Source organism: Chinchilla lanigera, unplaced genomic scaffold (assembly GCF_000276665.1).
Source record: "Chinchilla lanigera isolate Chin_1 unplaced genomic scaffold, ChiLan1.0 scaffold00034, whole genome shotgun sequence".
Classification (NCBI taxonomy): domain Eukaryota; kingdom Metazoa; phylum Chordata; class Mammalia; order Rodentia; family Chinchillidae; genus Chinchilla; species Chinchilla lanigera.
Genome location: NW_004955435.1, coordinates 2,458,211 through 2,476,133, shown reverse-complemented (window position 1 = coordinate 2,476,133; position 17,923 = coordinate 2,458,211). Strand labels below are relative to the sequence as shown.

Below are 17,923 nucleotides of genomic sequence, written 5' to 3'. Positions count from 1 at the left end.
ATTTAAATGCCTTTGTATTTCCCTAGGACAGAAAAACTGTATTGGGAAATCTGGCATCAGTGCATATTTCTACCAAAAGAGTGTGAGAAATTCTGTTTTTACCTTTGCTGTAGAGATTAACTTTCTTAAATTCCATATTTTTAACAGGAAATTTATATCTGTTTTTTGAAATTTACATTTATTTACTTACTAAAGGGGTTAAATTCTTACTGTTTATACACTGTATTTTCCTTCTCCTGTTTTCATCATCCTTTATGTATTCACTGGAAAGTTAATAGGTTTATTACTCATGTTGAGAAACTTCTTTGCATAGTAAAAGCATTTTTATTAAAAGATCTTTCTGTTTAATCACTTGCCCTTTAATTAATTTGTAATATTTTGAAATATAGGGGTGGCTGAGTTTTGTGATAAAATGCATTTTTTTCTTTGAGATCTTCATCTTAGAGATTTTTTCCTTCCAATTTTTTTAGAATGACCTTTTTTATTGAGGAATTAGATGAAATCTATCCACTCTTTTAGTATTTGTTTCAGATTTTAAAAAGAATCTAGCACTTTAATATACCTCCATCTTATTTTCATTAATTACATGAGGAAATAATATAACCTGCATTTTCCTTTAACATTATATACTAAGTGTATGCACTATGCATTCTATATACTATAGATACATATAAAATGTGATTTACTGTGTGTACTTATCTCTATATTAAAGGTAAACTCTAAGGTCTGTTAGATTGTGCTGTGTACATTTTTATGTTGAATTGCTCACAGATAATTTTCTATTCAGGCATATCATTTCAACTATCACAGCTGTTTTATTTTAATACTTACTTTAATATCTAGTTGGAAAAACCATTGCTAATGATATTTTATAAACTTTGTCAAACAGGTTTGCCAGAACCCAAAAGAGACCTTATCTTCCAAGGCCTGACACAAGACCAGGGGTTTTACACATCCAAAGATTTTTTGCCACTTGTAGCAAAAAGCAGTAAACCAGGTAAAAATATGTTGCCTTCTTTTCTTAACATTGCCTGTGTTGTTTCATATACTGTAAATTTATATTACATTCAAGCTCAGTAGAACATTGATCACAATCTTAGATGGATACTTGAAGAGAGGATGAACACATTTTTTAAAAAGGTTGATATTACAGGTTTCCTGAATTATGTTTGTTAAGCCTTACCAGAAAGCATCATGATAAGGAACTGTTAATGATATATCTTTTTTTGCATCATAAAAAATAACTTCAAAATATAAAGAACTTAATGAACATTAGAAGATACTCTTGAATGAAATTGTTGGAGCTTCATTTGGGGAACTATTTAAAACAGGGTGAATTTTCACCTATCTTGTGTATTTATTGTTTATGCAGACAAAAAGGTCAAGGTTTCGACTGGAGCAGTAATTTTATGAAGTTAAAGTAAAACACATTGCCAGATTCTCTATGAATTCATGTGCTCAGAGAAGACGATCTAAAGCCAAGACTGTCATGTTTTGCTTTGTCTAAAGTCATTGTCTGAGTTATAGAGTGGCTGTAGTATTTCTTTTTCACAATTGAATAGTCTGGATTCTCTAAATATGTATTTTGAAGACTCTAATATACAGCTATGCCTACATGAGATTACGTATGGAAATTACTAAAACTTACATTTTTCTCTCAGACTTTCAAATGGCAGAAATTGACAGCTAAAGATGCACGCCATCTCCGCTTCCCCCCTCCCGGTTTACCAGGCTCTTGTGTCTCTGCCAGACTTTCATAGGAGAGTCGGAGTATAGATTTGAGAATCACAGGGTGCCAGTTGTCTGACTCTAAACACAAACTCTTCCAAACAAAATGATTGCACTTACTGAGATTATAGGCCTATTATACCGTCATTTTAAAAATTGTAGTGATTTATCTTAGCAACAGTTTTATTTAATCTGATAATAGGGTACTCTCTGTTATTACGTAGAGAATACATCCACGTTTCTTTTATATATGGTTCTTCGTGTAGAAATCAAAATTTCATATAGGTGCCTAATAGATGCACACTTAGAAAGTCATATTTCTTCTGTTGCTCAATTTTACTGACAAAGCCAGAGAAAAGCAGTAGAACCGAGCAAGCTTTATTTTAGCTATTTCAAGAAAATAATGCTCAGATACTCTTCAGTTATGTAAGGTCAATTCCTGAAAAGGTTAATTTTAAAAGTTTATAACATATAATGTACAGTAGAAGTATAATTCATAAATTGCATAATACATAAGTAAAATATTATAATGAAATGTTGAAATTATTAACCCAGGTCATGAGAATCACTTTTTCCCCTAAAAACAGAAATGTAATGATGCAAAGGTAAAATATTTATCACAATTTTGACAAAGATAATTTTAATAGATTCATTCCAGCTTATTATGGCCTAAAAAAATCTTCAAAATATGTTGTAGCTATCCTTCTAGAAGAAGAAAGAAGCTAAGGTACTGACTATGAAATTACATATATGAGCATATTTTTAAAATGGGAATAAAACTGTCTTTCAACGAAGCAGAATAATTTGATAGTGACACTCCATCCTGGAAAACTGCAAGATGCAATTTTACACTGCTTTGAGTACAAGTATCTTTTGAGCTGTCATGCAGAAATGGCTTCTCTACTCGAAAATGGGGCTTTCCTTTCATCATTCAGGAATGTGCGCCTGTCAGTCTCCATTGCCGTCCGTGCGGGGAGCCGTGATTGTGCTCGGAGCGGGAGACACTGCCTTCGACTGCGCCACGTCTGCTCTGCGCTGTGGGGCCCGCCGTGTGTTCGTCGTCTTCAGAAAGGGCTTTGTTAATATACGAGCAGTCCCCGAGGAGGTAAAGTGGAACTTTCAGAAAGTGCGGAGTTGTAATCCAGCAGATTTTTTTAGATGAAGCCATTAATATGCAATTCTGTCATTTAAATAATTAGACTGTTCTTGAAATGGTCAAATGCAAATATTGAAAATCTCAGAACTACAAGTAGTTTCTTTTTTAATCAAGCATTCTGTGTAAAAGAAAATTTACAATACTGATTTGGAAAAACTAAGATACTTGCTTTGGTTAAAAAAAGTGCTCTTAGGATTAAAATTTTTGAAATGTATTCCATTTAGCAGGTAGCAGTTGAATATGCCAAGTCTTCCACATCCTGAACAATAGGTGTTTTTCATAAAACATATGGAAATTAAAAGAGTGTCATAAAGACATTTGAGATTTTCCATAAGTCATATGTATAAGGATCCTTTAAATATATAGAAATGATATATCACTACACATGGTACAATAATGTATATATATGAATGTAATATGTATCTATATAGCATATAAATATTATATATCTGTAATACTGTATCCTGTCTGTACATACTGTAGTCATGTCGTAAATTCATTCTGCTGTGGAGCAAATACAATGTGATGAGTGCATATTTTTTAGTGTTCTAGTGTGAGCATTATTCAGGTCCAATCCCTAGTTGAGTTACTGGACATGATCTCAAATCACTTCTTTCTGACTGGTGACTGGTCTTGGGGAAGCATTAGCTGGCTACATGCTCCATGGCCCTCTCCAATTTTAATGTGATTAGAGGGAGATAATGCTTTATAAAGGGTACTAGGTCTGAGAATAAAAACAAAATGTATTTATAAAAAGATAAATTACTCATTCAAATCAGTATTATGAACTTGATTTGGTTTAGAATGCTTGAACTTGTTTGAAGTCTCTACCAAGCGAGAATCACAACTATAGTCAACAGGTAATTTGTCACACGTAGATTAACCACATTATAAGTTAAAGTCTCTAAATTATCAGAGCCATAACTGGTCCATGGGTGAGTTTCAAATATCATTTTTTTTCAAATATGATTTTTATTCCCTGGGTTTTTCTCTGTCTAATCTGCCCTTTTAGGCTTTTCAAAAACTTCAAGATGATTTTATAATCAGGGGATTTTTATCTGGCGTACATTTTTAGGCTTTAATTAGTACAGCGATGTCATTTTACAAATAAAAGGAAAATAGCCGTAGTTGAATTAAGTGACTTGCTGAAATTGAAAGAGTAGAGGGAAGAATTTTACTCATCTTTATATCTCTGTGCAAAGCATTAGACCTGGAAAAGAATAAGTAGTTGTAAAATCTGTTTTGAACTAAACATTTTAAATCTTGTTCATCTGAGTCCTGTCAGAAAAGTTGTCATTACAAAAGACTGATCCTCGAGGGTTGGGAGTGGAAGGTAACCTCGAATGGTAACATCAGTTCATCTCACGCTTTATACCGCAGTTATCATCTCTTAGCAAAGGGACTAGAAATGAATCCTAGCTGTTTCTTCTGCCTTACATTGAAAACACAAAAACTGCGACTGGATAATCACTTAAGAAGAGAGAAGTAGCAGCTTATATAGGTATTCACCCTACACTGATTGGCTGCATGTTACATAGTAAACATTGTTCTATGTAATTTTATTATCATTTGATAGAATTGCATGACTTCATGGACTTTCTGCTTAGGGAAGAAACGCAAATGAATAGTCACATTAATAGTGAATTAAAAATTAATTAGTTCTTTGGTAATTTGTATTCATATGGAAGTATAGGGTGTGTGTGTGTGTGTGTGTGTGTGTGTGTGTGTATACGTACTGTGGTAGAAAAACATGGCAAATGAAGGCAGACATCTAGGAAGAGACATGTTAGAGGCCTAGATAAATGCACTCACCTTTGACTGAGGAAGTCTCTTGGACTTCTGGGAATAGTGGGAAAGTCAGTATGGTAGAACACGGGGACAGAGAGAGATATGTTACAGATTGTGTGAAGTCCTGGAGACATTCATCACACCTTTAGTTCTCTTTTATTCTCAGTAAAAGAGAAAACCATGAGAGCTGTTTGAGCCAGGAATCACCGAGATCTGAGTTAAATTTTAAGATCTCTTCTGTCTAGTGTTTTGACTATAAAAGGTCCAGCAGTGTCAGAAGGAAGGAGGCTGGTCAGCAGCCAGTTAAAAAGCTGGTCCAGATTGCAGGCAGGACGGGTCAGAATCCTGGCAGAGCTCCTTTGCAGAACTGGAGCACTTAGTGGGCTATACAGCAGCTACTAAAGTTCCGGGAGGATAACATGAGTCGGGATGGCAGATGGCCTGCATATAGCAGAGCTTTCATAGAACTGAAGTTGATCTGTAGCTTAATTAAAACCCAAAGAACAAATGTTTGAATGTTCTTTTATTATTAGGTTACAAGAAACTGAATGACATTATAGGCCATGATCATCTGTCTTCATTACTTTTATCTTCACTTTTGCTTATCAAAATGAATGCCACCTATAAAATTCAGCAAATAATTGTGGAATTAATGTTTTCAGTGAAGAATAAGCATCCAGACCTTCTAGTATTCACTTTAAAGGTTAGACAAATGGTACAGCAGTAGGCCCTTGAGGATTTACTTGCCAATTTTAGATAAGAGAGAAGGAATATTAAGTAATGCATTGTCAGAGTGTGCAAAGTTCTCCAGGCTGAGTCACTGGCCAGTAGTGTTTGGGGTTTTTTTTAGGAGTACAGCTTTCCAGTGTTGGTAAAAGTTGCGCTGTTAATTTGTTGTGAACATTACTTGGTTTTGTGATCCTCCAAAGAGGGTCCAGTTTACTTTAGTGCTTAACCCTCACGCAACTGAGAATTCAAAACTATGAAAATCAAGAATCACGTATGGGCTTCAAACTGTGTTTTGAGAGGTTACATTCTGAGGTGCGTTGTTAGAGGGTCCTAGAGATCAGACCCAGGGCCTCATGCATACCAGTCAAGAACTTTTCCACTAAGCCATATTTCAGGCCTTTTTAAATCTCATTTGAGACAGGGCCTTGTTACGTTTCTCAGGCTGACTTTGAATTTGTGATCCTCCTGTATTAACCTCCAAGTACCTGTGATTGGCGGCGTGCCAGCATTGCCAGCTATTCTAGGACATACTGCAACCATTATGAACAATGTAATATCTTACCAAATTCCTTTGTATTTCTCTAGTTTCTCCTACTCTTGACACATACATACTTCACCCACATTTGGTTTCTGTAGTCAATGAAGATTAAGGAACAGGGACATTTACAGTTTGTTTTTCTCAAATATGTATATTTTCCAACTCTCTTGGACTCTTGGTTGGAATTTGAAAATAACATGATTTGTCCATTAGTAAATTACCTCACCATTAGGCAAGTCATTATGTGTATGTCTAAAACTGTCATATTCTTGCTCTTAGAGAGAGGGAAATACAGAACAATAAAAAATTTCTTAAGCTTTAGTAACAAGTGAGAGTTACTACCGAGAGCAGGTACATTGAGAATGGAAGAGTTGGAGCCTAAGCTGTGTTGCGTGGTTAGGAACCAAGAGCGAGATGCCTGGATCCGATGATCTACAAAAGGAGGCGCAGCCCACCAGACCCCGACGTGACAAACACCCCACGTCCCTAATTCAGAGGTACTCATTTCCTTGTGCATTGCAGTCACCTGACAACTGGGTCAGCACAGATTTCTGGCTGGATCTTTGAGTTTCTGTTCAGTAGGTCCGGGTGGGCCTGAGAATTTGCATTTTGAAAGTTCCCTGATGGTGCTGAGGCTGCTTGTCCACTGCTCTAATGTACCATCGGTGTAGCTTCAAGCCGTCTAAGCAGAGAGCCATGAGCAGTGCGCTGTTTGGAAGCATTTTCCATCGCAGTTAGGAAAGCGTTAATGCTAAGGATATATGTTTGATGAAATGAAGATAGGGCGGCATCAGCATCTTGATGTAATTCTGATTCCAAATGTCTTGCAGGCTCCCTTGTGGCCTTGCACATATGCTAAGTAGGATGCTACTGACAAACTAGTGCTTCTCAGCCACTGGTCCTCAGGGAAACCAGCCAATCATTCAGCACTATCCTCTAAGAAGACCGCGGAAAACCTGTTAATAATTCCCTCCAGTACTTTCTGCAAGCTTAAATAGGTGAGATTAAATTTCACAGGATAACAGAATCCGCCCAAATGCTGGTATTAAAAGCTGTTGACAGATCAGATAGAACTGCAAGCATGCTTGGGGCAATTGGGAATCCCTAACAGGAGGCTGGAAGGTCAGGACTCCACAGACCCACCCGAGGTGGTAAATGCAGAGGGCAAGGTTGAAGGAAAACGTCATTGTGCTCATTAGGTGTTACTGAGGAGAATGCGGTACAACACTAGCTTTAATAGCAAAACCTCCATGCAAACTATATTTCAAGAATCTATTCTACATAGTTTCAATTTATGGACAGTAGAAAAGCATGATAGATTTTTAATTCTCTGTATTTTCACGGGGTCTCTGTTGCTCCCTGGTGCTCCTTGGGAGCACCCCGTTATGTGGTTGACAGAGTGTTAGCTGCTTTACCTTAGATATACCTGTTTTCACGTATTTTACCTATTCAGAGGATCCGTCGTCTTTATAATTAATGCAACTTTATCGTTTTAATTATATAAATAAACATTGCATATTGTTTGGTTAGTTACTATTTTGTCTGTTGTTTAACTCTGAAATAATACATTTCCCTGTAAAAGAATGTGCCATCTCATTGAATCCTTCTGGCACCCTACAGCTTGCCCCATACCAGATCATTTTGTGTAATGACCTCTAGATCTCTTCCTTTTAAAATCAGTTAACCGTATTCAAGGTAGCTGTAGCCTTTCTATCTTGCGGGCTAAACTTGCATTTTTCTCCGAGTAGCTTATGCTTCCTCGGTTTTACTTAATTACGAGAAACATGAGTCTGGAACTATTTGTAGAAATAGCATCTATAAGCTGACAAATTTAGTTTTACTTGCTAAGGGTGATGCCTATAGGAGCTCTTCAGAATTTGACAGTTGCACATCATTTGAATTGCTCACCTTAAAAAAAAAAAAATGAATTGCTCACCTTCATAGAATGTGATCACAAACGTGCTAGTACATATGGGTATCTGAGGGTGGCTGAAAATAAATAAATATACAATATCACCTCTGGGCAAAGACAGTTAATTGTAGTTAGGGACCCCCCTGGTATTCCTCTGGTAGGTGCACTTTTCATAGTTTATGGTGCCATGGAAGGGGCATCCAAGAATCAGTCTGCGCTTATCTCTATGAAAGCTGTGAAAATTCAGTATATTATTAGAAGATGGAATGAGATCATCAAAATGGAATAACTAAAAGTTGGAACATTTGATTCAAGGCTATTTATTCTATTCTGAGAATGCCAATCTATAAAACTCATGGTATAATTAAATGCTTCTTAAAGTTTCTTCTGTTTTCCAAGTTTTATGTTGTTAGTATTCAGAGAAAGATATATGAATGATGTAGGATTTAGCAATGAGGCTCTATCCTTTCATAGAATGACAACTCTATACTGAATATTGTAGCAGTATCTATAAATATCACACTTGAAAGAAGTTGCAATTAATGTACTCCCAGTTAATTGATGAGTTCAGATCCAGAGGATTCAAATATGGATATCAAGGAAATTGACAGGTGAAGTTGTCAGAGTTCTGTAGTACATATGGTACGTCGGATGCTGAGTGGGGAAAACAGAACGCAGATAGGCTAGTGAGCACAGCAAAAGCTTGTGCCCACTCAAGATTGTGTGTCTTTAAATTTATTAAATATTTTCAAGATTTAAGGGGAGTTTGTTAATGAAGGATATATATAGAGCTGAAAGCTATATACCTGTAAAAAAGGTCTGCAATCTTCTCTCATAGAATATATAAAGCTGTATACTCTGCATGCACATCTGTATGTGTGCTACTGATGTCAGACCTTGGTGGATGATGATGGTCATTACTGCTGTACAATAACTTGCGTGTGGAAGTCAGATGTTTTGCTCCCTGCTGTAAAATTCCTTGCAACCCTCCAGTATCTTCCATTCTCATCCTACAGAATGAAAACATGAAAGAGTAGTTTGTTAAATACACTCACAATGTACTAAATATACATGTTGGTCAATATGTACTATACAAAAGATAAAAAGAAAACAAGCATGAATTACTATAAAAATAATTGTCATTCTTTTTAAAAGTGACTTGTTTTCTTTTAAAAAGGCAAATCTTCGATGTTTTCCCAAAATGTCATTTTCTATTTGAAGGAGTCCTTAGTTCCTATTGAGTTAGATCTCTTTGGAGATTTTGTGGCTTTTTATGCTTCCTGCTACTCTACTGTTTATCCATGGATAGCTGTAATTTTGTACTCATTCCACAAATTAAAATCTAGGCTTCTTCATGGATTGACTCTTTCAAACCGGTATCTGCTTCACAGTAAGCAGTACTCTCTGACTTAGGTCAGCAGCTCAGAGGCACATGTTAAAAAAACAAATATATTGAGTGCATTGAAAACATTGTAGGAAGACTTAAATAGGGAATATTCAAAATATATAATATATATATGCACATGAGATGTATTTCTGCTTTTACATAACTATATTTAAATTTAACTGTTAAAGTTATTATTTTATCCAATTATAATATCAAACTAATATTAAAAGTAGATTGAAAAAATTAATTATCCATCATCTCCAGTCTCTCAAAGCATAGTTGAGAACTAAAAATGCAGCAAAAAAGGATATATCACCCAGAAACATATTACAAGGCAAAACAATTAGTAAAAAGCTATTAAATTCAGGAATAATCGGAGGCTGCACAGAAGACGGGGTGCTGCTTAGTGTGGAATGTGCACATCGAGGCACTGCAGAGCTGAGCTGGTGACGCCAAGAGCCCAGATCTCCCCAGGCTGCCACGAACGCTGGACTGCAGCACACCCGAAGGTGCGCAGAAGTGAGAGCTGGCCAAGCTTAAGAAAATACGACGCATGGTAAAGGAAGTGTTTAAAAGTCCTCCTTTCGTGTTAGCAGAGCGGTACTTTCTGATAACTGTGGAAAGGCATTTTGAAGCGCCTGAAGTATCCCTCCCATTGCATTTCTGGGTGCAGCTCAGAAGTCACACAATAAAATTAGTCAGGAATTAGTAAGGGACGACTGTATTTACACCATGTGTTGTACACCTTTGCAGAAACGTTTCTGTATGGTCATGATGCTTCAATATTAAAGAATTTAAAGTGAAAAGAGGGACTGGGGATTTATCTCAGCAGCACAGCGCCTGCCTGGAAAGCGCAAGGTCATGAGCTCGATTCCTGGTACTGGGAAAAAAAAAAAAAAAAACAACCAAAAAATTAAAAAAAAAAAAATTGAAAAGAGACTGTGCGTGAGGCTGCTAAGTCCGTACCAGGTATTGATTTCAGCAAACTTTTTTTTCCCCAATTTAAAGAACAGTGGCACATTTGGCTTGTATATTCCATGAACTAATAAACATATCTACATCGTTATGCATTCTACCACTTACTTTGAATGTGCATACTAAATATTACACAATACTTAAAAACTTCAGTATCAAACTTATATGAATTATATGAAATCAAACATATGAATTAAAGGAAGCCCACTTTGCTTCAAAGTTTATTAATAATTTCAAGGATGCAAGTAAACATAAGCTGTAAGGTAAACCAAAGGAAGTACAGGACCACCAACAGGTCTCACCTTGTGTCGGGATTTTCTGTAACCTAGATTAGCGTGTGGTCTGTGAAAGTAGTCCTGTCACTCATACGGAGACAGCTGTTTCCTTGTGAAAGATTTCCCATTTATGCTCAGTTCTGGAGAGGCCTTCTTGCCTTTAGCTATCTAGTCACTTTGCCATAGCAATCCTAAACTGTCAGGTATATCCTGCAAAACCATCCCATAGGTAAGGGCTCCCCCATGTACAAATGCCGGTAACTTATTTAGCAACATGTTCACGAAGTTTAACTGAGTCACTTTCAGTTCTTACTTTCCTTCTTCAGAAGGAGAAAATAGGTTCCATGCCAGAGCTTCCTTGTGACTACATCCTTTGCAGTGATTAATTTCTACTCGTCCTCCAGGATTAGCTTCAGAGAGTGCATCACACCATTGCCACACCGCCTGCCCTGGGCCTGCGCTGCTGCAGTGTGACCTGCCCTGCTCCGTGCTGTCAGAGAGCCCTGCATGTACCCATGGCAGAGACTCCGATGCAGCTCTAGTCAGATACCTGGAATTTCTCCTAGGCCAGCACACTTCTTCGTGAAATCTAGTTTCAGCAAAGAGCCCTGCTAAGTTCGTTTACGAGAACACCTTATGTGCTTTTTAAACAGATACTGTATTAGCACACGTTTGCAATGTGATTCTGTCCTGGGGTAGCTCAGTAATCCTTTTCTTCATCCCTTTCTTTCCCCTCCTTCCGTCTCTTGGTCCTGTTCACCTTTGGAAATATCTATCTCCTTGTTTTCTATTATCTAGCTTTTCTCATGCCTTTAAATTTATTTATGTTTTAGGTTTCTGATATAAAACAAATTATGTGATATATAAACTTGTATTTCTGATTTATTTCACTTAACATTATTTTCTCAAGGCGCCTCCACTTCCCTGCAAATGAATCGTTTATTCTTCTTTATGACAGAGTAGTACTCCGTTGAGTAACACATTACCCTTAATAACTGTTTACCTTTCACAGCTTGTAGTTGTGAGTTTAATTCTCAATACAGTAGGGAAAAGTAGGAATTAATAGGTAATGGTCATTGTTGGAATTAATGAATTAGACATTACAAAAAAAAGGTAACATGATTAATGTTGGGTAAATTTACCTGTAGAATTCTTTCTGAAGAATCAGTCATCACGTGGGGGATTTTGTGGAAAATGAGGAAACTATTCAGATACTGACGGTGATCAGATGGATTCTGAGAGTAGGAGCTTCTCGCTAAACTGGCTTAGCGTGTTTCCTGCTAAATCTGAGTATCACAAGTAAGTGCACAGAAGGACTAAGAAGCTTTGGGAACCCACCTGCAGTTTGGGCAAGGCAGAACTTTTGCCACCTGCAATTGTAATGAACATAATTGCTGATTTTCTGACTCTACATGAGTTTTTTAGAGACAGGGACTTTCTGTGAACTATAGTACCTGAAATCATTTTTGTGCACAATAAATACATTGTACATATTTGGTTAAATTTATGGATGGATGGTACTGTGTAACTATAAATGTTTGTAGCATCCAATAATATAACAGTAGCAAAATATTTTTCAGGGTGATCACTGGGCAAAAAAGAGTGCCAAACAATTTTGAGTCCAAATAGCTTTTAAAAGTTTTGAGTTGTCTGACATTGTATACATTGTTAAATGTATTGCTCCTAGAGTATAAACTTTATAAAGAGTATTATTTTGTCTTGAACTTTGGCATATTAGAATTTATTCTAGAATTTAATATATGCAGTTTTAAGTTCTGCTCATTATAGTTTGTAACCTGTGCTTCCTTTGCCTATATGCAATCTAAAAATGAGTTGACATCATGCTTTTAATTATAGTAAATTAAGTTGTTTCATAATTTCTGCAGTATGATGCCTGTAATATTAATCAGACCAAATCATCACATTACATAAAGTTAATCATTAAAATGATGATCATTATTGCATGCTCTGGCACACTATTTTTATTTCACTTGGCATCAACCATATATCTTTCTTGAATATAGAGGAGAAAATCAAATCTGAGAAATGTTTTTGTCCCTTTCTTTATACTATGTGAAAATAAAGTGACAAACTGATTTATTGAACCTAAAAAGATGGAGACTTACAGCTTCTTCCCCTATTATTCCCTTAAATAATTACCTCTGGAGATAAGAAAGGCTTAAATATTTGCTTTATGTGCTGGTTGCCCCTTATGCAAATAGGATATATATGTCAACAAAGCATTTATATGCCAAATTCACGGAGTTACTGATTGTTAGTAATCACTGTCAAATTTTAGATATGAAATGGCACTAACAGTTCCTTAGCACAAAGGGCTTGTTAATTTGAATAGTGAAATATTAAGACCCTCTGCATGTGGTTAGACCACTCATCAGTCTGTTCTGTCATTTTATGATTGCACTGCAACTTGTAACTGTGGAGGAAAAACAGTTGGCTTTTTATTTTTAATCTGTCAGCATAAAATGATTTGACCAGGTGTGTAATCCCTGCATTCCAGGATATTGAGTCTGGCGTATTTAGAGTTCAAGTCCAGACAGGGCAATGTAGTGATTTAACAAGACTGTTAAAAACCAAGTTATGGTCTGGCCAGGTAACATGCCCGTTACTTGCATCGCTGTGGGTGCTTAGTAGATGTTCATTTAATGTACAACTAGTTGGTTGTCCTGTCATTAATTTGAATAACCTATATGTTCTTAAATAATTTATTATTCATCTTGGTAAACAAAACTTTATTCAGGGGCTACGGCATGCCAGTCATTTTGTTAGACACAGATAGTCTTGGGAAAGCATAACAAATAAACTCTTTTTGTTTTGAGGTAATGTGTTCTAGGTTTCTAGGCTTTAGTTTGTGGACCAGTACTTTCTTTGTTCCAAACTTCCCTTTGTCTCGGTTCCAGGAGTCTCTGTTAACTTATTTGCAATATTCTGTTTGTTAATCCATCCCGATTACTGTATCTGCTCATTGTAGGGTACATTTGCACTTAAATTGCCCAGGGAAGCCTGAATGCCCTGTTCCCGCTGCTGACAACCTTTATCCAGCCAACTTTTTTTAATCTTTGACTGCATCCTTTCCTGATCTACTTTGCTGTGTTTGGTTTTAGGAACTAGAATCATAAAATCTCATTCTTCGATTCACTACATACTGTAGTTGTTGTCCATGGTCAAGATGAAAAACATACAGAATTTGGGTTCAGCCAGATTAGGATTCTAGTTAAGTTTGTCATCTCTTAATATCCTGTTTTTCCTCTGAGCCTCTGGTTTGCTTCTGTAAAAATGAAATACTGAAGCCAGACGTAATGAAACATACCTGAGATTACAGCTACTTGGAAAGATGGGGCAGGAAGACTGCAAGTCAAGGCTAACCTGGAGAATTTAGCATGACCCCATTCTGAAATAAAATGAAAAGGGGTAGGGACATAGTTAAGTGAGAAGGAGCTTGCCTTGCAAGTGTGAGGCTCTGGGCTTAATACATAGCATCCTCAAAAAAAAAAAAAAAAAAGATGCAAGTTGGCTCCCATATTTGAAAAGCTTAGGACTTAGATTTTGGATTGTTAAAAACTTGGAATATTTGCATATACATAGTGAGATATCTTAACAGTGCGACCCGTCTATGAATAGCATTCATTTATGTTTCTTATATAAGAAGCATATTAAAAAATCTTTAGTGGGCCTATGTCTTGACTGCACTGGTCACGCAAGGTCGTTGAGAAGTTTCCTCTGGAGCCTCACACCAGTGTCCAAAACGATGTGGAGTTTGCAGCCCGCCGATTGCAGGTTTTTAGACTGGGATGCTGGGCTTTGTCACACTTCTTCCCACGCAGGGGTTTGAGACAGGCCGGCAAACGGAAGAGTTTGCGGCTGGGTGTCACATGCTGCTGCATCCTGACTGTGCCCGCTTACGTGTTGGACTTTTATGCCACCGCAGAACACAGAACTGTGTTAGGGCTGAATATTTTCTGTTCTAAATAATATTCAAGTGTCATGACGTATCTTCTGTTCAAAGATGAGACGTTATACGAAAAGCACTTAGAAGCATACCTGGTGTCAGTATTTGTTGTCATTGTTTTATCTCGTTGGACAGATTGACTAAGCACTGAAAGGCTCTCCCGGTGTTAGTGCCTGTGCTGTCGGAGTGCGGAGTACGTGTGGACGACAGTTCCTGTGTCGTACACGAGTGATTCCAGGGATATTTCGCTTACAGATCCCTTCACCTGTCCTGTATTCTCATTCTCCTCATCGGCTGTTTCCTAAAATAATCTGCTCATGATCTTGGTATCTCTTTTCTCGGTGTTAGATGAGTACTCTTCAGCAAGTCTGTGTTCAAATGATGTCTCCCCGTCTTTCCGTTACGCACACCCGTCCTCTTGCGAAATGGAAAACGTATTTAGTAAGGGATACGCAGCGAGTGGGGCAGCGTCCGTCCGCTGCTGCGTCGTCTCCCGCTGCCTCCTTCGGAGCCTGCCGCGGCTTCCGAAGCAGAGGCTCCGAGTCCTCTGCGCTCCCGGCGCTCGCGGGCCGGGCTCTGCGCGTGGTCAGAGCGCTGGCGGGAGGGCTCCCGCTTTCCACACGAGTCATCGGCCTCGGCACGCTAGAAAATGCGGCGTGAGCTGAGCGTGTATGAAAATCATTCTTCAGGCCGTGACTGCACTAAGATTTGACTCCTCAAAAGACCAAATCCATGTTAAGAACATGTTCGGACATGAAGTCAGTCATAATTTTAGTTTACAGTTCTAAAGGTTTATTTATTAGTTAGCAGTGTCTAACTTTTCTTTCCAAATTTAATAGCAAATATGTGAAAATGTACAGATTGTTCATGTATAATAGTAGGCTCTATATATTAATAGGTAAGAAAGGTAGAATAACACAATGAAGATCTTAAAGCCATGTGTGACACACACTGGCAGATGTGCAGCACGGTTCTGTATTGTGCTAACACACACACACACACACACACACACACACACACACACACACGGTGCATTGATTTATTCAAACTGTAAGCTTTTGGCACTGTTATTCAATCCAGTGTGGCATTATCATCAAAATTTAGCATCATTTGACATTTTTGAAGCATAATAAACTTGTTTATGTTGATGAGTTATAAGATGCTACATTACTGAAATGTGTCAAAATTGATACAGAGAAAAGTTATCGTACATAGTGTCACCATATTTATTTTGTAATTTAAATTATTCCAGGGATGATTTGACTTCCAGAAACCATACATTTTTATAAGAAATTCAAAAGGTGTGTAAGGTTTGTCCTTGTCCTTTAGTTCTTTGGCCATTTTTCTCTAGAAATCACATTCCTGTTGCTAAGTGGTGCTGAATACTTGAAGAAGGATTGAGAAAAAGAATTCGGAGAACAGCAACTATGAATAACTAGCTGTTATTTGTGACTTCTCCAGGGTAGGATCTGTGTGAGGCACTTTACATTGCTAAACTGTTTTAAATAGCGTCACATACCAATTCATTAGGTGCTGTTATCCTCACTTTATACACAAGGAAGCTATCTCAGTTAGTAAAAGCAGGTTTTAAAGCCTGATTCAATTCCATTCACATATAATCTGTCTACACAGTGAGGTGTTCTAGGTACTCTTTTTTCTGTTTTACCATCACATTATCTCACATACCCAGTATTCTTGCTATTACTAATCTCTTAATTTAATAATGAAAAGAGAAACAACATCTAGTGATTGTGTATGTACTCCAATTGTCTTCACAGAAAATCCTTTTAAAAACCTAGAGATACAGATTGACCTGCTTCCAATTGATATATAGTATAGAATAGAGTTTCCAAATGGTGTATTTTATATTCTCTACTCACATAGTAGTCTTTTTTGTTTTTGGGTATTATTTCCCTAATCATACCCTACTTTATAATTTTAATGCTATAGCCAGGTGTGGTGGCACACACCTGTAATCCTAGCAGTAGGAGGCTGAGGCAGGAGGATCGCTGAGAGTTCAAGGCCAGCCTGAACTGCATAGTGAAACCATGTCTCAAAAAGGCAAGATAAATAAATAAAATAATAATAGTTTCGGACATGCCATATATGTTTATGTACTGTAGATCTTTGGAGAACACTTTTGCGATGGAGAATGCATGCTATAGACCACTGGAAATTTTAGTCAGTTGTAGTGTAAGACGGCAGTAGTTCACATTGAGGCACCACTGGACCAGCAGCTTTACACAGCTGGGAATTTGTTAGACATGCAACACCTAACGCCTCCTCCTCCAAATCCACAGAATTAGGAACTAGCATTGGGCCCATTCAGTTTCCAGATGATTCTGATGTGTGCCAAGGGAAGGATCACTTGCTCAGAGACAAGTCAGAAATAAGTCCAGCGTCGCACAGATTTCATGTCTCAGCTTTTCCGTCTTGACTTGACTCCTCACACATAGCACCTTTTGCCGTTTTCCTCAGACAACCTCGTACACACCTGGCTTCCACAGAGGCCAGAAAGACCTCTTCACTAGGCCGTTACTTACGTATTTTTTTAAAAAATGAACACTCAACATACTAGTTCAGATTGCACTGACAGAAGCTTGCGTGCCGCGTTCAGCGCAGCTCCTGAAACTCCTGGGGAAGGACGGTGGAGGACGGGGAGATGAAGACAAGAGCCAGGATGCAGAGAGCTGCGGCCAGGTCCGGTGGAGCGCCTGTCCTGACGGGAGAGGGGGCTGCCAGTGAGGGCAGTGTGTTTACTTACACGACCCGGAGGAGGCTGACAAGGGAGCAACCCCCGTGTGATCCACTCCCACACTTGGGTGTTCCCAAACACAGTGAGTGGAGAATAATCAGATAAATAAATCTTGACATTCTGTGTAAGGAAGCATTCATTTCCGGGTTTGAAAACCCAGGTGTCCCTATTTTATGGAAGCGTGGAGTACTATCGAGGAGATGGGAAAGAAGCAGAAATTTGTCAGGAGGAGCATGCTTGTTTCTCTTGCTTCAAATTTTCATTTATAATTTTAATTTCTGTGCTTTTATAAAAGAATGTTTTTTTTTTAATTTCTTAGTTTCACGAAAGTTTCTCTAATCTTTTCTCCTACCTGCTATTCTAATCATGCATTGCACAGATTGGTTCACCCACTGTATTGACTTTTTTCCAACTTGCATATACAAACACCGTTCATAAACAGAGCTATTTATTTTTATCTGCAGTTTGATAAAAACATGTAGCTTAGTCTGCAGAAATGAAAGCATAGGGGACCGGGCTAAAATCCCACACATCAGAAAGTGGAGGGCACGCAGTACCTAAAACCAATAATCTTATGGTGCAATGATCCCTAAACTTCCAGGTCATAGTTCCAATTCTAGATCCTCTGAAGTCAGGAATTTGCGAGTTAAATTTACAAAAAGCTGATAACTGGAATTCAGCTTTGGTGAAAGATAAAGTTCATGTTGATTTGT

At 37.7% G+C, this 17,923-nt stretch overlaps 1 protein-coding gene across 1 annotated transcript in view; it reads left to right on the top strand.

Moving 5' to 3' along the window:
• Dpyd (dihydropyrimidine dehydrogenase) overlaps positions 1-17,923 on the top strand; it is a gene marked incomplete at its 5' end in the record, with an annotated part of 793,723 nt that overhangs the window by 324,774 nt on the left and 451,026 nt on the right. Inside the window, 2 exons of the mRNA XM_005389092.1 lie at positions 890-997; positions 2,664-2,833. Of these exons, the coding sequence (XP_005389149.1) occupies positions 890-997; positions 2,664-2,833 (278 nt within the window). The remainder of the gene's footprint in view (positions 1-889; positions 998-2,663; positions 2,834-17,923) is intronic.